Consider the following 24,395-nt stretch of genomic DNA (forward strand, 5'->3'; position numbering starts at 1 on the left):
AATTTGCAAGATAATATTAGAAAATTCAACATTAGAGGTACTGGACAGAGCTACACTTCTGGTGTCATTGATATCATTGGCGGATGTTCAAATCATAATGAAAAACTATTTCAGGAAGTTTCCAACCTCCTTCATGAATGAAAATGTAAAACTTTTTCCGGACCTCTCCTCTCCAACACAAGAGGCGTAGAGGGTTTCTAGCTCTATGCCAAGAAATAATTTCTATGAGTTACACCTTTATGTTAAACTTTCCATGCAAATGTGTGTTAAAGTGGGGGGGTTGAAACATATATATTTTTTACTTTGGAACAATTGAAATCCTTTATTCAATCAAAAACTCCCACCACTTCTTCTCCCATAAATATATAATTGAATATAGAAACTGGTAGATGTGCTAACGCCTTTACTTTTATTTAAAATATGGTTTATTATAAGTCTCTCTGTATTTTCCGGATCCCCCGGGTACATTTATACATTTATACTATATTGACTTATGGATTGTAATGGAGTGTGTTTTCTTTGTTTTCTGAAAATGTTTAAAAGGAAAAGATGATATTTGTGATCTCCATTTTGTTTTCTGTTTTTACAAAATTTAGTTTTTGTAATATTGAAAAATGATAAATAAAGAATTAAAATGTAAAAAAAGCATGAAAAGGTTACAATTACCAAAACAATTGATCAAATAGCCACATTTTTGCATTTTTTTGCAAGTAGTCAAAATAATTCAGTGCCTGCTGAAGTTCCACTGGCAATGTATTGCAAAGGGCCAGCACATAGGGGCCGATGCAATACAGTCAGACATGGGTTAAATAGGCACTAATCCACCCCCTAATGCAATAGGGGGATTAGCGCCTATTTAACAGGTGTCTGACATGGAGTGAATGCGATAGCGCTCATCACATGCAAATGTATGTGAATGAGCCTATTACTCATTCACTCCAATGCAAAAAAATAAATGTGGGTCTCAGACACACATTTATCACTCAGTTATTAACACCTGCCTGGAGCAGGCGTTAATAGCTGAGCACATTGAAAAGAAGTACAGAAAAGCAGAAAAAACTGCTTTTCTGTACTTCTTTAAAAGTAAAAAAAAATAAAACCTCAGCCGCCGCGTTGAAGTCCAATGCCGATATGCTCAGCGTCAGTTTTCATAACCGCCCAGCTGTGTTATGAAAATTGACGCAGTGTTTATCGGCGTCAGTGTTCATAACCGGCAGACGCCGGTAACCGCAGGGTCGCATTAGCAAGGAGGTGCTAAGGTCACGCAAGCGACCCTAGCGCCTCCTTGCTAGCGCGACCCTCTAATTTGCATATAGGATGGCGCCCCCCTTGTGGGCGCCATGCACACGTTAAGAAAGCGGGCGCTGACTTTTCAGTGCCCGCTTTCCGCATTTTTTATAGCATCGGCCCCATAGTATGCAATTACTTTCTGCTTAGTAAATGCTGATTTGAGCTCAGTCAAACCAGGAACATTTAATAGGGACCTGTACAGGGTTGTAACTGGTCAGAATGTCAGCCAATTATTTAAGACTTCTCTGAAGTAATGACCTAAAAAGGATGTTTAACTTAATTCTGAACTCTAAAGTCAGCCAGTGAAATTTCTTGAGTAAGGGAGAAATGTGAGCTACACTGTTTTTCCCTTGCGCGACTGCACTGCTGTATTCTGCAGTAATCACTGGCTTTGGACACTCTTCTTAAGCAACCCCTGATGTAGCTAATTGCAGTAATTAACCCTATTGGCTACCAATGCATGAACTATAGTGGCAAGATCCCTTCAATCCAAGAAAAGTAGGATCCAATGGAGCAGACAAGCTGGCAAACGGAGAGCACGCCACAGAAGAAATTTCTTATTCCAATCAATAAAGCATGTGCCAACAGAACACCCAAACGTCTGACAGAGCCATTTGGCTTCAAGATTATCCTTCTAATAGAGGGATCACTATAAGCTCCTTCTGTAGCCTACTCAGCCGTAGTAGCTCTGACTTTTCTGGATTTATTTTGAATTTATTGAATTCCAGCTAGTTTGCAAACGCTGCCAAACGTACATTAAGACTGCAAACCACAGTAGCTTGATCGTCTTCAACAGTTGCACACAGCTGGATATCATCAGTTAAAAATAAGAGCTGACTTTGACTTGAGTAATATCATGAAGGATGGGGCAGAGATAGGCATTAAAAAAGAGCAAGGAAAGCACAGAGCCTAAAGGGACCCTACAACTCACTTTAATGGAGTCTGACTGTGTACCTCCCAAAAGAAAATTCTGTGATCTATCAGAAAAGATTGAAGCCAGTTCCAGATTGTACCTGTGACTCCAGTCACTTCCAGATGTTGTAAGAGCAAGTTACAATTTATTTATTTATTTAAAAAAAAAATTTGCTCAGTGTGGATTCCAGAAATGCATTCATGAAAATAAATACCAAATATATTCAATATAAACAAAATTAAAACACATATATGATCAACAAAAAAGTCATCACACATCAAGTGACAAATTTCAAACTGGTCCAGAATGTCTATAAAATCCAACAGACAAGTTAGTAGGGATGTGAATCGTTTTCCATATCGTCTTAACGATAGAAATCGTGTGGCAGGGCAAGAAAATCGTCTTAGGCACGATTTTTTAGTTAAAAAATCGTTAAAAATCGTTTTTTCCGATTAGTGCGCACTAACTCGAGTTAGTGCGCACTAACGGGAGTTAGTGCGCACTAACTGGGAGTTAGTGCGCACTAACTGAAAATGATACAATTTGACACTTTTCAGGTCAGTTAAGGTCAGTTTAGGAATGAATATGTATTCCTATTGGCTGCCCTCTTATTTATTCATGTTACCAAGTTTCCTACTGACAGTATATGGGGGATGGGAAATGGAAACAGTTGGTAGCTTGACAAAACAAGTAATGTGATCAGTCAATGTGACTAGAACTTGTGCCCTAACCCTGATACCAGGGGTATTGTGATCTTCCTGCACACAGTGCCCTATCCCTATTAATACCAGGAGTGTTGTGATCTTCCTGCACACAGTGCCCTATCCCTAATACCAGGGGTGTTGTGATCTTCCTGCACACAGTGCCCTATTCCTGATACTGGGGGTGTTGTGATCTTCCTGCACACAGTGCCCTATTCCTGATACCGGGGGTGTTGTGATCTTCTTGCACACATCCCGATATCAGGGATAGGGCACTGCATGCAGGAAGATCACAACACTCCTGGTATTAATAGGGATAGGGCACTGCATGCAGGAAGATCACAACACTCCTGGTATTAATAGGGATAGGGCACTGCATGCAGGAAGATCACAACACCCCTGGTATCAGGGATAGGGCACTGTGTGCAGGAAGATCACAATACCCCGGAGGAGTGAGGGTCAGGCAGCTCCCCCCTGTCTGTGAAGCCAGCCTCTCACTGGTAATGCAGGGAGGGAGCTGTCTCAGACTTCACCATCCTCCCCCCCCCCCTTACCCACACACCATTCACTAGCTGGGACATGGGGGAAGTCAGGAGTGAGGGTCAGGCAGCTCCCCCCTGTCTGTGAAGCCAGCCTCTCACTAGTAATGCAGGGAGGGAGCTGTCTCAGACTTCACCATCCACCCCCCCCCCCCTCAACCACACACCATTCACTAGCTGGGACATGGGGGAAGTCAGGAGTGAGGGACAGGCAGCTCCCCCCTGTCTGTGAAGCCAGCCTCTCACTAGTAATGCAGGGAGGGAGCTGTCTCAGACTTCACCATCCTCCCCCCCCCCCCTCACCCACACACCATTCACTAGCTGGGACATGGGGGAAGTCAGGAGTGAGGGTCAGGCAGCTCCCCCCTGTCTGTGAAGCCAGCCTCTCACTAGTAATGCAGGGAGGGAGCTGTCTCAGACTTCACCATCCCCCCCCCCCCCCTCACCCACACACCATTCACTAGCTGGGACATGGGGGAAGTCAGGAGTGAGGGTCAGGCAGCTCCCCCCTGTCTGCGAAGCCAGCCTCTCACTAGTAATGCAGGGAGGGAGCTGTCTCAGACTTCACCATCCACCCCCCCCTCACCCACACACCATTCACTAGCTGGGACATGGGGGAAGTCAGGAGTGAGGGTCAGGCAGCTCCCCCCTGTCTGTGAAGCCAGCCTCTCACTAGTAATGCAGGGAGGGAGCTGTCTCAGACTTCACCATCCTCCCCCCCCCCTCACCCACACACCATTCACTAGCTGGGACATGGGGGAAGTCAGGAGTGAGGGTCAGGCAGCTCCCCCCTGTCTGCGAAGCCAGCCTCTCACTAGTAATGCAGGGAGGGAGCTGTCTCAGACTTCACCATCCTCCCCCCCCCCTCACCCACACACCATTCACTAGCTGGGACATGGGGGAAGTCAGGAGTGAGGGTCAGGCAGCTCCCCCCTGTCTGTGAAGCCAGCCTCTCACTAGTAATGCAGGGAGGGAGCTGTCTCAGACTTCACCATCCTCCCCCCCCCCCCCTCACCCACACACCATTCACTAGCTGGGACATGGGGGAAGTCAGGAGTGAGGGTCAGGCAGCTCCCCCCTGTCTGTGAAGCCAGCCTCTCACTAGTAATGCAGGGAGGGAGCTGTCTCAGACTTCACCATCCTCCCCCCCCCCTCACCCACACACCATTCACTAGCTGGGACATGGGGGAAGTCAGGAGTGAGGGTCAGGCAGCTCCCCCCTGTCTGTGAAGCCAGCCTCTCACTAGTAATGCAGGGAGGGAGCTGTCTCAGACTTCACCATCCTCCCCCCCCCTCACCCACACACCATTCACTAGCTGGGACATGGGGGAAGTCAGGAGTGAGGGTCAGGCAGCTCCCCCCTGTCTGTGAAGCCAGCCTCTCACTAGTAATGCAGGGAGGGAGCTGTCTCAGACTTCACCATCCTCCCCCCCCCCCTCACCCATACACCATTCACTAGCTGGGACATGGGGGAAGTCAGGAGTGAGGGTCAGGCAGCTCCCCCCTGTCTGTGAAGCCAGCCTCTCACTAGTAATGCAGGGAGGGAGCTGTCTCAGACTTCACCATCCTCCCCCCCCCCCCTCACCCACACACCATTCACTAGCTGGGACATGGGGGAAGTCAGGAGTGAGGGTCAGGCAGCTCCCCCCTGTCTGTGAAGCCAGCCTCTCACTAGTAATGCAGGGAGGGAGCTGTCTCAGACTTCACCATCCTCCCCCCCCCCCTCACCCACACACCATTCACTAGCTGGGACATGGGGGAAGTCAGGAGTGAGGGTCAGGCAGCTCCCCCCTGTCTGCGAAGCCAGCCTCTCACTAGTAATGCAGGGAGGGAGCTGTCTCAGACTTCACCATCCTCCCCCCCCCCCTCACCCACACACCATTCACTAGCTGGGACATGGGGGAAGTCAGGAGTGAGGGTCAGGCAGCTCCCCCCTGTCTGTGAAGCCAGCCTCTCACTAGTAATGCAGGGAGGGAGCTGTCTCAGACTTCACCATCCTCCCCCCCCCCCCCTCCCCCACACACCATTCACTAGCTGGGACATGGGGGAAGTCAGGAGTGAGGGTCAGGCAGCTCCCCCCTGTCTGTGAAGCCAGCCTCTCACTAGTAATGCAGGGAGGGAGCTGTCTCAGACTGGTATCAGGGTTAGGGGCACTGTGTGCAGGAAGATCACAACGCTCCTGGTATTAATAGGGATAGGGCACTGTAAGAGATGACTGTAGTAGATTGAATAAAGATCTGATGTTTCTGCTCTCCTCACACCAAACAAAAACAACACACAAGCAGAGAAGCCCTTCTTACAAAGCTGAGCTAGTGAGTTAAGTAGGAGGAAAAGTAAACATACTGGTGCCAGTGTGGCTACTTAAAAAATACACTTACCAACAATCAATTACATATATTTGAACTGTGTACAGTTCCAGCCAGGACCACCTTTCTAAAATGCACAGTGATTGGCAAATTCAACATGCACTAGCATTTCAGGTGCCTGCTAACAAAAATAATAAACAAACAAGTTCTAGTCACGTGAGTGCTGATCATTACATTACTTTTTTGTCAAGCTTCCAACTGTTTCCATTTCACATCCCCCCAACCATATTGGTAACATCAATAGATAAGAGCACAGCCAGCCAATAGGAATACATACATACATATTCATTCCTAAGTGACCTTTACTGACCTGGGAAGTGTGAACACTTTGTTTCATTTTCTGTTGGTGTTCGTTAGTTTCCAGTTCCATTTGCCATCCCCCCAACCATCACCTCAGTGGTAACCTTGGTAATATCAATAGATAAGAGGGCAGCCAGCCAATAGGAACACATATTCATTCCTAACTGACCTTCAGTGACCTGGAAAGTGTTTATTTGTATCATTTTCAGTTAGTGCGCACTAAATCGAGTTAGTGCGCACTAACGGGGAGTTAGTGCGCACTAACTCGAGTTAGTGCGCACTAACACGATTTAACGATTTTTAACGATAAATCGTTAGAATTTCTATTGTATCGTGTTCTATAACGATTTAAGACGATATAAACATTATCGGACGATAATTTTAATCGTTGAAAAACGATTCACATCCCTACAAGTTAGTAAATAAAGTAGTTACTCACATGCCTGCTGAAACAGCATGGCTTTACTTTATTCCTAAAACTTAAATAATTAACTTTGTCTCATAATGGACCAGGTCAAGCATTCCACAAAACCAGCTCTGCAAGTGAAAAAGCTATGGAACAAGTTTCTTGCTGTTTAATTTGCCAGAAAGAAGGAACATCTAGCAGATTTTTATCAGTCAAATGCAATGGCCACAGAGATTCATAACTTTTCAACAGATTCGAGAGGCAATGCATATCCTCACTGAATCTGATTTTATGAATTTAAAATTGAACCCTCTGATATACAAGCAGCCAATGTAATCTTTTAATTCACATATAATCATTTCAGTTAACACAACTCCTGTAATAATTCTAGCAACTACATTCTGGATCAGTTGTAAAACTCTCAATAAAACTTTATATATACCAAAATAAACTGAATTTACTACAACTCTAAAATCAGAATTCAGAATAAAGTATTTTAGATATCTCAACAAACTCATCTTATAGAATGGAGACTTGGCAATTCCCTTAAGCTGTGATTTTAAGGTTAACCTTGAATCGAGCACAAATCCCAAATCTCTAGACTCAGAGATTGGCAACATCAAATTTCAGAAAGCAAAGCACATTGCCTCAGTCAACTGCGGACCTCTTCCGAGCCATGAAAGCAGTTTTATGTAAATTTAAAACGGAACCATTGGATGCCATCCAAAAACTAATTGCATCCAAAGAGTTTTGCCAGTAAAACCAAAGGAAGAACGCCTTCACTATTACTTTCTTTTATTTCTAAAACTTGTCAGCCACCTATATGTACACAGCACTAGGCAGCTTACAGAAATTCACATTCACAGGGTAAACAAGACTGAATATTGTCAGCAGACAAACAATATCCTGCATGTCGTCTAATGCTGACAATAGGTTACTAAGTAGCTGTAATTAAATCTTAAAAAGGTTTTTGGACCACATCCAACCCTGAAGTACACCTGAACTTAGTCCCGCTCCCCTCCCCCGCTTCACTTGCAGCATTCCATGGCTGCTAAACCAATTTAATAATGTATTCCCAATCCCAATGGATTGCAAACAAGAGATTAATACCATATGTGACACAACATCAAATGCTGCAACTATGACTGCCATCACCAGCAATACTGCATTCCCACTATCTATCTTGCAACGAAGAGTATCTACTGGCAGTGCCAACAATGATTCTGTTCACAGGTTTTCCTGAATACAGACTGAAACAGATCCAGGATATTACTGTCCTCCAAGTTATTCTTCTAGCTGTGATGTCACCCATGTTCCTAAAACTTTACTCAGTGTTGGCAAATTAGATATCGCTTTGGTCAGTATCCTTACTGGTAAAACGGTATATAAATAAGTTAAATAAATAAATAAATATCAGGCAATAATTTGGTTTATCAAAAGCAGAAATCACAAGATTCTTAATTACTGGACAAACCACTGATTGCTTTAAAAGATCAGTCACTATTCCTTCACCCAGAGTGGCATTTATACGCTTCAACAGTACCTTTAAACTCTGTGCAAGCTAAAATGGACAAGGATCAATTGTTCAAAAAGAAGAGCACAGTTGGGCAATCAGTTTAGGAATATAAACAACAGCACTTACCAGTCTAAAGTGACCCCAATCTGTATTTAGAATTTCTGTAGTATTATTCACCTCCCCAATACTCACAGTACTACTCATACTGGATTTCAAGTTTTCTACTTTTCTCAAAAAATATTCTGTTAACTTCTTACTATCAATAACAGCACCACCAACCCTATCTGGCTTCTTAGCTAATGTTTTTACAAGAAGTAGCTTGCATGGCTGGTTCAATGAGTTCTTGATGCCCACTGAATAAAGGGTTCTTTTAACTGTCTATACATGAAATTGTATGTACAACACTACTTACTGTTGTGTGCAAGGGTTCAGACACCCCTGGTCAAATTGAATGTTTCAATGATCTCTAAATGAACAGAAGCTGAAACAATTTTTACACAGTACAAAGTTAAACAACTGCAATATGAACCCAAAACAGTAGAATTAAATATAAAAGCAAACTTCAGATCTACTGTACAAACAGGACATTAATGCACAATAAGATCATAGTAACAGAAAGACCTTCCTATTACAAACTCCCTTTACACTGAGACAAGTTTTATAATCATCAGCCCAAAGTAATTTTCAAATTTTTCTAAATATTTTTCTTGGAATTAAAATAGGAAAGAACAGAACTTATCTTTTCCCTTGTGTCATTTAAATCATTCCCCACTTTCAGTCAGCTTCCATCAATTCCTGAAGCTGATCAGCATTTTGAATAATTATTCTGCATCAGGGAAACTATCCATTCTTCTCTGCTCCATTTAGGCCCAAGTTTCTGCAAGCAGAAAGAGATGCTGTCATTATCTATTCAGTATGTAATGATTTGAAATTAACCAATCTGCAACAATGCATTCTCATACAACCAGTCATGGAACGTCAGTAAATTTAAAGGGGAAACTTTATATCAACTGTTAAAGAATCCATAAAATCTTTTCAAATTACCTCAATTTAGAACAATGGTTCATTTAAACCATTCAGTTCAATTGTGTTTAAAGAAAAAGATCCAAAATAGTTCTCTCTCACTTACCAGGGTCATTTATCATTTCTCAATATGGCCTTAACGTATGTGATAATGGCCTAACATATGCGATAAAGCCCTAAAGTGTGCGATAAATACTGCAACGCAATGGGCATATGCAAATATAAACATGAGTATGCAAGTGGGAGGAGAGTGGGAGGAGTAAATGCAAAAAAGGGTCTTCTACCACTTCCCATGTTCGATTAAGGCCTAGTAATGCAGGAATTAACATCAGAAATAATTACAGCTATTTTTTGGGGCGATATGGGGGCAAAACGTTTTTATTGTGCATGTTTGGCCGTTACCGTGAATCGTGGCTATTACCGTACTCGATAATTTTGGGCCTTATTGCAAACACACCTACCTGGGCCTCCGGGGCCAATAAAAACAGCTGTTTCCACCTGGCCTGCTTTCCTACATCCATTATGTTTGTGGCAAGTGTACTTGTGAGGGGATACTGGATGCTTGAGGGGGATCGCCACAGACAACAACAAGAAGAGGAAGAAGAAGACCAACCACAATACGTTGAACATGAAAAGGAATATCCAGCCTGACCTCGGGAAGTCCCAGCACCCAAGCGTGAGCTAGTGGCCCTGCAGGGAGAGCGTCGGGGCCCACGACAGGGTATACCATGCAGGCTTCCACACAGCACAGGAGATACAGGAAACGCATCTTCCCTCTATGAACTTCTTTGCTGGGCAAGCCAGAAGATTATGTGGTAAGCAGGTACTGCCTCACCTCTCGGGCTATCATGGAATTATATGATGAAATCAGAGGGGATCACGCTATACCTGGCCTCACCAAACTATTGGTGACCCTGCATTTCCTGGCATCTGGCTCCTTCCAAACGACAGTAGGGATAGTTGGGGGAATGTCCCAAGCACTTTTTCCTGCTGTCTGGGTCAGATCATAACAACTCACTTTCATCGCTACATAGTGTTCTCTCGGGACAGGCAGCACTTGATGGATATCATGAGAACCTTTTATGCTATTGCACATTTTCCAAATGTTGTGGGAGCTATCGACTGCACTCACATAACCATCATCCCACCATATAACAGGAAGGAGATCTACCGCAACAGAAAGCTCTTCCACTCCATTAACATGCAAGTGGTCTGTGATGCATGACTGCGCATCCTTAACATTGTGGCCAGGTTTCCAGGATCTGCACATAATTCCTTTATACTTAGGCAATCAGGCCTCTTTGAAGAATTTGAGGATGGCCTCTTTGGTGACAGTTGGCTTGTAGGTAAGACACATGCTTCTTTTGCAAATTACTCTCTGGCTCTGGTTTCCATCAACCCGCTGGGACAAGAGGGGGCTGTGGGGGAGGTAACAGCCTTGATTACTTGGCAAATGGCTTATACTGTTAGGTGTAGATGCCAGAGCACCAGGGCCTGCCTTTCTCTCCACATGCTGGAGAGGCCTGCTAATATTGTGTGGTCACACAATGTACTTGTTACCGAGCTTCGTGAGTGGGCAGCCACTACACAGTTTCACAGGCTTCTCTTAATACATTTCTCCTTTCCAAGCCTCACATTTCCAGCAGTAGAAATGTGTTTGCTTACTCACATTCTTTTAGTACCCACACTGCTGGTAATCCCAGATCCTATATGGCCGGTTAGTCATCAGTCAGTGAGTAGTTCAAACGCACTTTGTTTTTACTATGACACAGGTAAAACGAAAGCAGCAGCATGCACATTATTTGGACTAGCATATGAAGTGTGTCACATCAGAACAATGTGTATCTGGGGAGGACATACCGTGAGAGGTGGACACTTGCACTATTGTCCCAGAGGCCTGAAGCTTTTCTGCTAGGATATGTGTGGCAGCTGTGAGGTACAGCCCCATGGCTTGATGACTGCTACAAAGTGGTACTGTTTGCTTCTTTATGAATGACAGGCACACAGTTGGTGGGAAACCCACATGCACTTAGCCATTTGTGAACAACTGACACAGAATATGCAAGTCCTATACTGTTCATGGACTGTCAACAAATATAGTGGCATAGCCTTTGGGTAGGGAAACAGTATTAGAAGACCCAGCTAACATAGAGGTAACATTACACTGTCTTATAACATGCTATGGCTTGCCAGTCATATGTCCCGCTAATGGTGAGGTGAGTGATTCAGCCATTCTGTGTTTGCCGCCAGAAATTCTGGATATGATTACCGGACGTGGCTTCTCACCCCCATTGCTACACCTAACACGCCGGTTGAGATGAGGTACAATGAGGTGTTATGTTCAACTCTCTGCATCATAGAATGCAACTTCGGAGTTCTCAAAAGTAGATTTCGCCAGCCATCCATTGCTCCTACCATGTGACAGGGGCTGACCAATGGCACTGGTAGCCCCTGTGACATAGTAAGGGCAAAGGCTATCGGCGCCGTTTTGATTACTGGCAGCCGACGGTCCGAGTGCAGGAGATCGCTCCCGGACCTCCGCTGGAATTTTGGCAAGTCTTGTGGGGGTCAGGAGGATCCCCCAAGACTTGCCAAAAGTCCCTGGTGGTCCAGTGGGGGTCTGGGAGCGACCTCCTGCACTCGGACCATCGGCTGCCAGAAATCAAAATGTGGGATGATGGTGAGATTATTTCTTTGATTTCCTTATTTGAATTAATATTGTATTTGATACAGTGGATAACTAGTAAACCAGCTAAAACTTACTAGTGAACCAGAAAGGCTGAAGATTTGCAGTCTCTGCATTTTGCTCAGAGATACTGGACATTGGAAGATTGAAAGATTTACAACAACTTTTGGAGTGAGTTAAAATAGCCTACATTTGGAGCCTGTCTATCAACCATGGCTGAAGCCATAGATACAGTCATTGATGTAGTCACTGATTGGTTGGTCAGAAATAACCCAGAAGAACAAATGTGCTATATAGTACAGAATAGTTATGCTAATAAGTGATTCTTATTTGGCTGGGGCTATTCTGGCACAAAAACCATATTTGACAAGGAGAACTTGGTTATTCTAGTATAAAACCATATTTGAGGAAAAGAGCTTCAATTTATGACCAATCAGAAAAGAACATTTGTCTTTGATTGCACTTGGGAAAATATAAAACAGGGTACAACATTATCATCGCTTTGGAGGCAGAGAGAGAGACTCGCATACCCAGACGCCATCATCCTGTATCACAGTGTTAACCTCCCTCCCCACTGTGACTATAAATAGCCTGGCCAGCTATAACTTACATCGTAAGTATTTGATACAATATTAATTAAGTATAGGAATCTGGGAATACTCTGCATTTATTTCCTTATCTCTGAAACTGATCCCTAGAGAAAGAGATAATAGGATAAGAAATTATATACTTTATTGTATATTCTAAGTGTATATTAAAGAAACATTAAAAAGGATATAGCAAATCAAGTTTTACCAATTTGCTTATTAAAAATTATTATTAAATTGGTGTCTGTGAATTATTCCTTATCAAACTCAAATAGTAACAAAAATGGTGCCGATAGCCTTTGCCCTTACTATGTCACAGGGGCTACTGGTTCCATTAGTCAGCTCCTATCACATGGTAGGCGCACAAGATGGCGCCGGCCATCTATTGCTCCTACCATGTGACAGGGGCTGACCAATGGCACCGGTAGCCCCTGTGACATAGTAGATCAAAGGCTATTGGCGCCATTTTGATCGAGGCAGGCCAGACAGCCCGACAGCACGGAGGGAGAAATCACTCGCGGGACCCCGCTGGACCACCAGGGATGTTAGTAAGTCTTGGGGAGGGATCGGGATGGTGGGTTGTATTTAATGTATTATAATAAATTTTAATGCTTGGGGTGGGTTTTTTCGAGCTTTGTTTTCCCGCGTCGTTTTTTGGGCCCATTTCGTTTTTCCCCGTTTAGTTTTTGTTCATTTTTCCAAAAAACTAATCAAGGAAAAACGAACTTTACACTGAAGGGTCCGACTCAAAAAATGACCCTGTAGAAAAAAACGAAGCTCATCTCTAGGCATTGCACAATGCCCTCACATCGACTGTGGCACTCATGGCACCCTGCCTGCTTCCAGCGCTCTAGTGGCCGCCTAGTTTGCTGAATGCCTCCCGCCAGACCTGATTGCTATGCTGGGACTCCAGCTGCCCCTGGAACATGGAGATCACCAGCTCTAGATATCATGTGAAGCCCAGCTAACTGAGAAACTTTAAAGCACAGTGTCAATCTATAGGTTGAGTGTAAGATATATCATTCTCAGAGTACACATTTAATGGGCTCCTAACATAAAGAACATCCATATCCTTCTGACTATATGCACCCATACATGGGATGCCTAGTGACACAAAGGCCTGTAAAGTCACTGATGCCAACATTGCATTAGCTGTGGTAGAGCCACTGAACATCTCAGAGTGCTCATCTAGCAGGTGTACAGTAACAGGCTTTCATAAAGGGCATGTCAAAGTTAGTGTCATTTCCACAATGCTCATAGGTGTTTGCAAGCCAGCATACTGAATAAGGGGTAAAGCTAGCGCGCCGAAAACGCACGTGCAATCGTGGGTTAACAATGCGCTCCGCCGTAGTGCACTGTACTGTATCGGCCTGAAAGTGAGTTGATTTCCTGTGTGGGGCTTCACAATTACAGGCCTCATAAAGCAGCGGTGATTCCAAGAGTGCTAGACCCATGCTGTGGTACTAGTAAAAACAGTGTTAGGAAAAGACATTCAGGCAGCAAGCAATGCAGCCATAAAAAAAAAAAAAGAGGCCCTAATGCTCCAAAATAAATCCCTTCGCTCCCTGTCGTCCTGTTAGCCCCCTGGTTAAGTCCTTATGGAAGATCAGTCACAAATTGGCGGGCTTCAGCCACCATCTCGAAGACCTTAGTTTGGCCTTTATTCCACATCATAAACTTCGCTGGGTATAGCAGCACAAATTTGATTTGTTTTTTAAAGAGGAAGTTGCAGGTTTGGGAAAAACCCTAATGCAGCGAGGAAACCCAGGCAGAATAGTTTCCTGGAAGATGTGCACCCTGTGTCCCTTGTAGGAAAGCTTGGGTTTCTACCTGTAAGCTTGTATTATTAGGTGCTTATGGGCAAAGTTCATTATTTTGATGATATCAATTTTTGGCCTTGCCTCGGACTCCGTTTGAGCTCCTAGATGATGCATCTGTTCGATCACTCACTAAGTATTGAGCAAGTTTGGGCAGATTTAATTCTTCCGGCAGACAGTGCTCCAGTACTGCCTTTAGATTCTGATCTTCGACCGACTCTGGAATCTCAGTTTGTTCAGCAAGCAGCTTTTCAAGGGATGCCATCTTAGCTGCAGTCGCTGTCACATCGTCTTCTAACAGCGAGATCCGGCCTTCTACTTAATGAAGCCGTGGATTTAATTCAGTTAAAGCATTCTGGACATCAGTAAGTTGTGAGGAGATGCCAGCCAGTTTTTCAACCAGGGCTGCCAGTACTACCGCTTTTATTTCAGAAATAATAACATCCTGATGTTCTTCTCCTCCAAGAGAGACCAACACCGACGCCATTTTAGATTCAGGTCCTTGTGGCTTTTCCTTCTCTTTTCTGTTGCCTTTATAGAAACATAGAAACATAGAAATGACGGCAGAAGAAGACCAATCGGTCCATCCAGTCTGCCCAGCAAGCTTCACACTTCTTTTTTCTCATACTTATCTGTTTCTCTTGGCTCTTAGTAACCTTAGGTTCTATTTCCCTTTCACCCCCACCATTAATGTAGACAGCAGTGATGGAGCTGCTTCCAAGTGAAATATTAAGTTATTAGTTGGGTAAGCGGCAGCATAGCTCTCTGCCGTTGAAGCAGAGAGCAATGCTGGTGCTGGATATGCATTGAAAGTGAAGTATGCCTTGAAAGTCACATTAACTATCATCAAATATTGAAAAGCCTAATAATTGGTAATTGAATAAGCCTAATAATTGGTAATACCTATAGCCCATGAAACCAACCCTGTTTTTTGTTTTTTTTCTTTTTTCTTTTTTTAATTTGGAGATGGCAGCCCTCCATCCTTCCGCTCCGTGAAGGTGGAACACCAACCACTGGCCACTGGCCACCATCCCCAGCAGAGATTTCTGCATATATTGAACTATGGACATAAGCTTTGACCACTCTGGTTAACACCCTTTCCTGGTTCCCGTGCAATGTTGCCAATTAGGATGAAGTGAGCGCGGCACCCGGAGCTCAGATAGACATGTCCACCGTGGCTCACCACATCACATGATGTCCCTTTTCTTTTTAATGTAAACTGCATTGATCTGTTTATGGATTTGCAGTATATCAAGAAGAAAATTTAGCTACAGTAAACTAAACTATCAGGTAACTTCTGGAGGTACTTATTCTACTTTTTTTCTAACTAGAAGGGACCCAGTATCCCTCTTGAGGTTCTTATACCCTCTGTCCAGAACACCAAAATGTACACACTCAGGGCTGCATAGAACTATAGAGGTCCATATCTCCATAGGACTGAGCTGAATATTCCTTAAGCCAATTGGCAAATGTCCTTCAGAGCATAAGGAAAAGAAATACTGCAAGCTGGATATCTCTTGAATGTCAACATTGAGACTAGAGACCGAAGTATTTTGTATCTTGGTAATATTATCTTTCTCTTTTTTTTCAGCCTGTTCCAGACCATTTTGGTGAGTCCTGTTTAAATGTTATTCTTCAATGGAAGTGAAATATGAATGTATAAAAAGGGGATTCATTTATATGAATCTTTATACAGTCTTTTATCTTTGAATTTTGCTTGTTTCTCTGATTAATGTTTTCAAATTTAGAAGAGCACGAGCATCTGTAGCACAACAGCACATGACACAGAAATGCTTATATTAAGGATCTGGTTTATTAGCAATTCATAACAATTCTTAAGCATTTTTCTCAGTAACAATTTTTTTTCTTCTGTGGAAGTGGTAGCACATTGGTTTATTACCATTTATCCAAAGACTTTAGCAGCCTGAATCACTAATGGCACATTTAAAATATTTTGAGGATAATTTTCACACAGCCCTCATAGGTTAAACTCGGCATAGTCTTTACCCACAGATTGGGTCAAAATTTCAAAGCGGATTAATGATTTTGAAAACCAAACGTATGCACGTAAATCCCAATCCTGCCCCAACTCCACTCCCCAGCATGCCTATTAAGTATGCACAAAATCATATTCTCATGTACTTTTATGCACATGAATGCCAGGGCTGTTTTCAAAAATCTACCTGCTGTACATGCATAGAAATGGGGTTTATGCACATAGTACCTTTGAAAATTACTTCTTCAAAATATACAAATGGGAAGGTGTCTGAATCCATTTTTCCCTTTGCCATTGGGAACTCGGGACCCAAGCAGATTGTCTCATATGTGGCAGCAAAGCGATCGCTCCCAAGCAATTGAGGCCGGCAGATCTGGAGCAGTTGCATGGTATGCACATGGGCCTTCCCAGGATGAAGGGGGTGGCCTGATGGAGAAAGGGGATACTCTGGGGGCCAGGCATCAAGAATACTGAGGAGATGGTTAGGGACTGTACCACGTGCAAGGGTTGCCATCCTGCACCTGCCACAATGTTTGTGCACCTTTTGGAATGGCCAGATAAACCCCTGGTGAGACTGTATGCAGATTTAGCATGCTCATTTCAGGGCAAGATGATATTGGTTCTAGCGGATGTACATTCCAAATGGCTTGAGGTGCAAGTCACAAGTTCTTATTTGGTTAAGCACAAACTTATCCAGGTAAATCTGTGGTTTGAAAACGGTTCCCTCTCCCCAAATACAGGTAAAACAAAACACAATTTTACAACAAGGGTCTTTTTCCTGCACAAAAAGTGGGTGGGGTTAGGCAGGGGAAGGGAAGGGAAGGATATGCGGTGATTATGTTTTCAAATCACTGTGCATGCTTTCTGGAGCAGACTTTGCACCTGCATTTTTCAAAGCAAAACTAAGGGGGAACTTCCTTTTGAAAATGAGCTTGCAAGCACTGCAGGCAGAATCAAAACTGCCCGATTTATCTCTACCATTATTTATGAGGCCAATAATCACTCAGATGAAAGAAAAACTTTCAACACAGGGAACCCCAGAAATATTTCTTTCAGGCAATGGCCCTCTATTTACCTATGGGAACTGTCAGGATTTCATAAAAGCATAAGAAATGCCATGCTGGTTCAGACAAAGGTCCATTGAACCCAGTATCCTATCTCCAACAGTGACCGGTCTAGGCCACAAGTATCCGGCAGATCTGAAGGAATAGATCCAACTACTTGTTGCTCACTCCCAGGGATAAGTGATGGCTTACCCCAAGTTCACCTGGGGTCCACTGAATAAAAGGGGTCACACAGGTCCCCAGGCTGCTCCTGAAAGTCCTAGACCTCTCTTACTCCTATATATGTATCATAAAAGCCCCTGGGGACACTAGGGTTCATCCGGTTGGGGGGGGGGTTAACTTCTTGGCCCCTCCATGTATTGGTGGGTAAGACAGGCTCTATCCTTACCTCCCTCCCTAACTGGTTCAAGCTGGTCAGTAGGAAAGGCACACTAGAATAAAGTATGGAGTCTAATGGCGGTGTTCAACTGAAAAAACCTTACTGTAACTTAAAATGGATGAGCCAGATAAGGTAGCAAAAATCATAAACAGCAGGATGAAAAATCATGACAACAAAATCTGTGCTTTCTGTATCTATGGTGCCATATCTACTCTCTATCTCTTTCCTGAAACTGAACCAATGTCCACTTCAAACATTCCTTCCCCTTGGAGAGTAGGATAGTCTCTTTCAAGTTCCAGCATTAACCAGGTGCTGGTGATAGGGAACAATCCTTTTATTGAAAAAAACACGGATAACTTCAAAATGTCTCTCAGTAACATCAATAATACATAGGTCTCTCCTCTACTGTTTTCTGGGTGAGAAGACAAGGAAAACCCCAAGATATATCTCCTCAAAGGGGGGGAGGGGGTTGCCCCTCTTTCAGTACCTGATCCAAAGTTCAAAAATATCCCAAAATCCACAATCCTCAAAATCTTCCAAAATTCTTCTCTCCTCAGAACACCTCTCTCTTCACTTCTCCAGCAACTCCTGGGTCCGTCCACTGTGAAGCAGCAAAGACCCTCTGGTCAGTCCTCTTAGCAAGAGACAAAGACCCTCCAACTTGGTCAGTCCACCATGGAGTGGAAAACCCTCACTTTGTCGTATCTCCTAACCCTCTCCAGTATCCCCTAACCCTGCTCAAGGGTCAATTTATATCCCTAAGCCACATTCTACTAAAAGGGGGGGGGGGGGGGAATAAAGCAGGGCGAGGACCCCGAAAATACAAAAGTCCCTAATAACTGCTGAAAACAAGAAAAAAATATTAGTGGCAGGCAAGGCCTGGCCACATAATTGTTTATGGACTTTTTCTTGAGGAACTTGTCCAAATCTCTTTAAAACCCTGCTATGCTCGTCCTCTTGACCACATCATCTGGCAACAGGTTCCACAGTTTGATTGGTTGTTAAGTGAAGAAATACTTTCTATGATTTGTTGTAAATATGCTGTGTGTTAGTTTCATGGAGGATCCACTCGGTTTAATATTGTTTGAAAGGGTAGATAACCATCCTTTATCTGTTCCACCCTATTCATGACTTTATAAACTTCTATCATGCCCCTTCTCCGCTATCTCTTTTTCAAGCTGAAGAGCCCTAACTATGTGCACACGAATCATCAATTATACATATTGGTCTCCAAAGATTATAACGACCTCACAACCAAATGGTTACTATTTTTTATCTTTTCATTCTTTCATCTGAGAACAGAGTGGGGAGGAGAAAGGAGTCACCTGGAACCGATGTCAGTTAGCTGTGAGTGATTCATAAAGGTAGGGAGGAGAGTACTGGGGGTCAGGAGGTGATGGAGAGGAAGCAATGGAGATGAGAGAGAGAAGCTGTAGATTAGTGGGGAATGGAGGGGGGAGGGTAGTGAAGGATGGAAGAGAGAAAGTTGATACACATTTTCCCCCATTCTACTAATCAACAGCAATCTCAGGGTGACCTCAACTTAAAATTTCCCAAGTATGTCCATGCCAGGATATGGGAGGGGGATCACATGACTCAGGAGTTTCCTGAAAGAAACTTGGGCTGTCCATTGTTTATGCAAAAAAGCATATGCAATGCCTGATCCTCAAATTTGGTTTTTAAGGACAAAAGTCCTTCAGTACTTTTTGCACAAGATTTTGCTCAGATAACGTTTTGTAGTGGAGGTTTATTGTCCCTTTCGAAAACTGCAGGAAATAATGTTTGAGGTGCAAGAAGCACAATTCTTTAGTTGTGCAAATACACTAGCTTGTAGGCTTTTTGCACTTTTTGGCCTACCGCTTAAATCTGACCCTAAGAAAGCAATCAAGTTAGGCAAAGCACCCAAAAACAATGAATTGGTTTTGAGTATGAAAGTAAACCCAAAGGGTTTTCCCAGGACCTAAACAAGATTCTTTCAAAAAGGAGATGACAAATAGAAAAAGAAGCAATATTAAAAGTTAGGCAGTAGCAACTTTAGGTCAGGTCAATTTGGATTTGGCAACTCCAGACCTATGATATATACTATACATCATATGTACATCCAAGGGCAGATGCATAGTTCTAAGAGAATTTGTAAGTGGACATGTACTCATTTTGCCAAAGAAAAACAAATGCACTGATTGTAAGAATTTTAAGTACTGTGCTAATGCAATCCTTACTGACATACAGAATGGTTTTCCAACCATTGTTTCAATTCTGTAGTTCTGTTTTCTGCCTGCCCTCCGTCTCACCTTCTCTTCCTCTCTTTTTCTATTATTCTGTACTGACATTCCTCATTTCTCTCCCTTCATCTCCCTCCTGTGTATTTCCATCTCTTGTCCTGTCTTCCCTTTCTCCCTTCCCTCTCTCTTCCTACCTCCATCTCTCCTCTCTTCTTGGTTTGTTTTTTTTTCCCAGAGACTACAGGAGGGGGGGAGCTATAAGCACTGAGCTGTGCAGACTCCACCCTTCATGGCCCAACTTGCTTGAAGGCTGCACTTTTCAGCTGATGCAAGAGGTCTTCATGGGGCAAACTTCCACGGATGAGCTGGGGGAAAGGTGTCAGTCAGTCAATTCTCCAGCAGCCTGAGGACAGTAAACCACACAATCATAACACAGCTATCACATTCTTACTGAGACCCCTTTTAAATATTTTGGTTTGTCCTTTGCCTAAAATGCTCCACTGTACCAAAGTTCAGAGGCAGAGCAGATAGCTCTATAACGACACAAGGACTCTTTTTAGTTGCTACCATTGTTTTAACAAGAAAAACATATATAAATCACAGAAACAACAGAAAAGTTAATGCCACTCTTGTTTTTTTTTCCTTCTAGAAATTGATGTGGATGCTGGAAAGGATCAAGACATTTTTGACATTAATGAAGGTTTTGAATATTCAATTTTAGTCTTCTAATTTAATTTAATTTGAAACCAATTTCTTAAAAATTGCAAAAAAAAAAAAAGTGTTTATAAATATTGTCTTCCTTACTGTTTTCAGCTTTAGGATTGAATCTTTTTGAAGGAGATATCAAAATTGATGGGGTGAGTTCAAACATAAAAATGCAAGAAGGCATTTATCTCTGATTTATGCACTTCAAAGTGCAGCCAGCCTCAAAGTGAATGGTATTGCAGACAGACAGTATACTTCTATTAGCCATAAAGGTTGTTTATGGAACATAATAAATTGAAATCACTATGTGATAAAATTTCTGTTATTTAATTAATGAAATGAGCACGTAAATTATAGCTAATAAAATTGCTCTGGTCAGTTCAGATTTTGGATGGCGAGCTGGTTCAGTCCTTTACTCTGACCTACACTTGTAGGTTTGTAGAGGTCAGCATTAGTCAAGCGCGTTATTGTTTAACCCGAGCGAGTTAACTTCTGCTGCCTTTATCTTCTGGTCTTCAGCAGCATTCACTGGTAATCAGTTTTATAGCACATTATCCAATACACCCTGCATTTTTTATTTCACCACTATGCATTTCAGGTCTGCTTCAAAGCAGCTTTCTAAGAGGCCTATTTACTAAGGTGTGTTAATATATTAGCATGCGTTAAATGACGAACTCAGAACTTAACATGTGTTAAATCCAGGTTAATGTGTGTTATCAGTGAACTGCCTGTTTTAAGCATTACCAATAACACATAAGCCACCCTTTGACGTGAGAAAAATATTAAAAAATATTAATGAGTATTCAAAGCAACTCATTAATATTAAAATGGCTAAACATAAAACATTTTAAACTTTGCAATTTGCATTAAGCCCAAAAAGTGAGGTACATTTTTAGTGTAACATGCATTTATTTAAAACATTTATTTGCCATATATCATCCAAAGCTCAAAGTGACTTACAACAGAACAATCATAAATAAAGACAAACAGCAATAAAAACAAATCAACTTCACATTTTTTATTGTTGTTTATCCTAAGATAGGGACAAATAGCAATAAAAAAAATAATAAAACCACTTTATCCCAATGCTTAAAATTTCACATTGACAATACTTCAAACACTAATTGCCTCCTGACAAAATGTGTAATCATGAAACAGACAAACCCTGCATAAGTTTGGAAAAGGCTAAGGAAAACAAATATGCTTTCAGCTGTTTCTAAAAAGTGCAGTACCTGACATAACGTGCAAATAAGCTGGACGTATATTCCCAGGGCTGGTGCAAGGAGACTATGTGCCCTAGACACCTTTTGCCTTTCACCCTCTGCCACCACCTGGTCGCGCCATCCCTCCCCCCCCTGGTCATGCTGCCACCCCCATTAGGGGGAAGAGCCATGTTGGGGCCATGAGTGGTGGCACCATAGCAGCGAAGAGGAGTGCCACACCCCCTCTCCAGTTACACCGCCACCCCCAGAAGAGAATTCTTCCTCCCCGTCTGGATTCGAACTCGGACCTGTACCACCTCTACTGAAGGATAAAGCACCAAAATGGGGGACCAGTTACAAATACATACATACATACATACACACACACACACACATGTAAACCCCCCCCCCCCCAATCTCTCTCTCTCTCTGTCTATATATATATGTAACCAGTCTCCCATTTTGGGGCTGATCGAATAAAGGGGGTCACACCTCTCTCAGTGCTACTTATCACTTCCCGGTCTTGTACAGCCCCTGGGAGTACCAGGGTTCATCCGGCGAGACCTCCTGAGTCCCTAGTCTGTTCGGGGTATCTGTTGCGCTGGAGGTGGACCCTTGGCCTGGTGCAGGATTGGTACGGCCCTCTGGTTGGACCCAGAGAGTGCCTGCCACCAGGAGGCGGAGCACACTAGGAGACAGAGGCTAGCTGGAGCTTCACAGGTTGAGCCCTTGGGTCCCTGGACCGCCTGGACTTAGGTGGGCCTCGCAGGGTCTCCCAGAGAGGTAGCAGAGAGGTGTGCCCACCACTAGCAAAGGTGCGCTGTTGGTGAGGAATGGAAGAACTAGATCTGGATCTGGATCACTGGAGACCTCCGGAAGGAGAGAGGAAGTGAAGGTCCTCCAGGTGAGAAAGGCAGTGCCTAATGGTCTAGTTGGAGATAGGCCACTGGTAGTGTCCGAGCAGGCTGGTCTGGTTGTCACAGGAGCAAATAGAGTGTCCGAGTGTAGCGCAAGGGTTAAAGCCAGGGTATCAATCTGAGAATGGTCAGCCAAAAGCAAGGGTCAGTTCAAGATCAGTCTGTACATGGTCAAGCGAAGCAGGGGTCGGTTCCAGGCAGCAGGCAACGTAGTCAGAAGTCAGGCAGTGGTTGGTTCCAGGCAGCGGTCAAAACATAGTCAAGCAAGCAGAGGTCAGTACCGTGAATCAGTCCAAGGAGGTATGACAGAGGAGAACGAAGAGCAGGAATCAGGAGAGACACTGGAACACATGAAGAACCACGGGAACAGGGGAACGCACGAGTACTGGAACAGGACAGGAACATGACAGGAACGCAGGAACTCTGGAACGAGACTAGATCAGGCACAGGAACAAGGAACAGCAACTAGATACACCAAAGTGTCGACCTGATTGCCAAGGCAAGGTCCTGAGGATGGGGCCTCACCTTATATACAGGAATCATGTGAGGTCAACACTGGGCACCGCAGACCAGGTTCCCATGCTGGGCCCTTTAAAGGGAAGCGCAGTCCATGCGCATGCGCCTAGGGGCATGGCCAATGCTGAGGAAGTTGCCGAGCCCTGGTGTGAGGAGCTTTGAGACTCGGAAGGCCCCGATGGGCCTGGGAATGCCTGGGAGCGCCGCGGGCGATGGGAGCCTCCTGCGGCTGCCAGGGATGAGGAGTCGGAGCTGGTGGAAGGGAACGCGAGGTGAGCAGGCCCGGTCGCGGCACCAATGCGGCCGGGACACACAACTTTATCATCAGTCTCTCACGTTCTCTTTGCCCCATGCAGCTGCATAGAGATCTGTACTCACATTCGATGATACACTCGGAGATGGACTTCAAAAATGCCACTGGACACAGAAGATGGTGTTCAACAGAAAATCTTTACTGGAGTTTAAAAAATAATATCCATGCCAATATGGCAAAAATCATAAAGAGAATTAGGAAAATCAAAACAAGGAAAACAGCAGTGTCCTTTTCTATTTTGTACTCCTTTCTCTTCCTAAGTGGCACTTCTGGATCAGTGTCCATAAACTCCTCTCCTCAGAGGGTTAGAAATTTATCTTCTCCCTCCAGCATTGGCTAGTAGGGACCAGTTCTTAAATCCCTTTTTTTCTCTGTCTTCAAACAAAATTCCCAAAATCTAGGCCAAAGTCCTTCCCACTTTAACAGTTAGTGGGCAGTCCCTTGCCTAGATCCCGTCCTGTCAGCAAGGGAGATTTCTTCCCTCCTTCCAGATTACTGGTCCAAAAAAGATCATTAAACTTCCTCTAATCTCTCCCTAAAGCTCCTTGCCACCTCCCACTGTGAAGCAGGAAACACACCCAACTCCTGGTCTGTCTATTGTGGAGCAGGCAAGACCTCGTGCTCTTGCTCAGAGGAACAATATGTCCCCTGAACCAGCCCATCCCCAAGGAGGGCGGGTAAAACTAGGAAAGAAACCTAACACACAAAACCCCACATATGCTGGTAACTGGGTAAAACTCATAGCAGGTATATATGTATATATATATATATAAATACATGGCCATACAATAAGCTGGTGCTGGCCTCGGGGCCAGCTGGTACCATTTTCATTTCAGGGCCTGGCAGGAAAGGAGCAACTGGAGATTGCTCCTGCCCCATTTGGAATTTGGAGCCCTCATGGAAAGGGTAAAAGGCTTCTGGGAGGGATGGGGATTAC

General features: G+C 43.8%; 1 protein-coding gene across 1 annotated transcript in view; it reads left to right on the forward strand.

Annotated features, from left to right (window-relative positions):
• The window catches only part of MEP1B (meprin A subunit beta), a 117,958-nt gene that overhangs the window by 1,243 nt on the left and 92,320 nt on the right, over nt 1-24,395 (forward strand). The window contains exons 2-3 of the mRNA XM_029587181.1: nt 20,457-20,505; nt 20,619-20,662. Of these exons, the coding sequence (XP_029443041.1) occupies nt 20,457-20,505; nt 20,619-20,662 (93 nt within the window). The remainder of the gene's footprint in view (nt 1-20,456; nt 20,506-20,618; nt 20,663-24,395) is intronic.

The sequence above is a fragment of the Rhinatrema bivittatum genome, chromosome 2 (assembly GCF_901001135.1).
Source record: "Rhinatrema bivittatum chromosome 2, aRhiBiv1.1, whole genome shotgun sequence".
NCBI classification, from domain to species: domain Eukaryota; kingdom Metazoa; phylum Chordata; class Amphibia; order Gymnophiona; family Rhinatrematidae; genus Rhinatrema; species Rhinatrema bivittatum.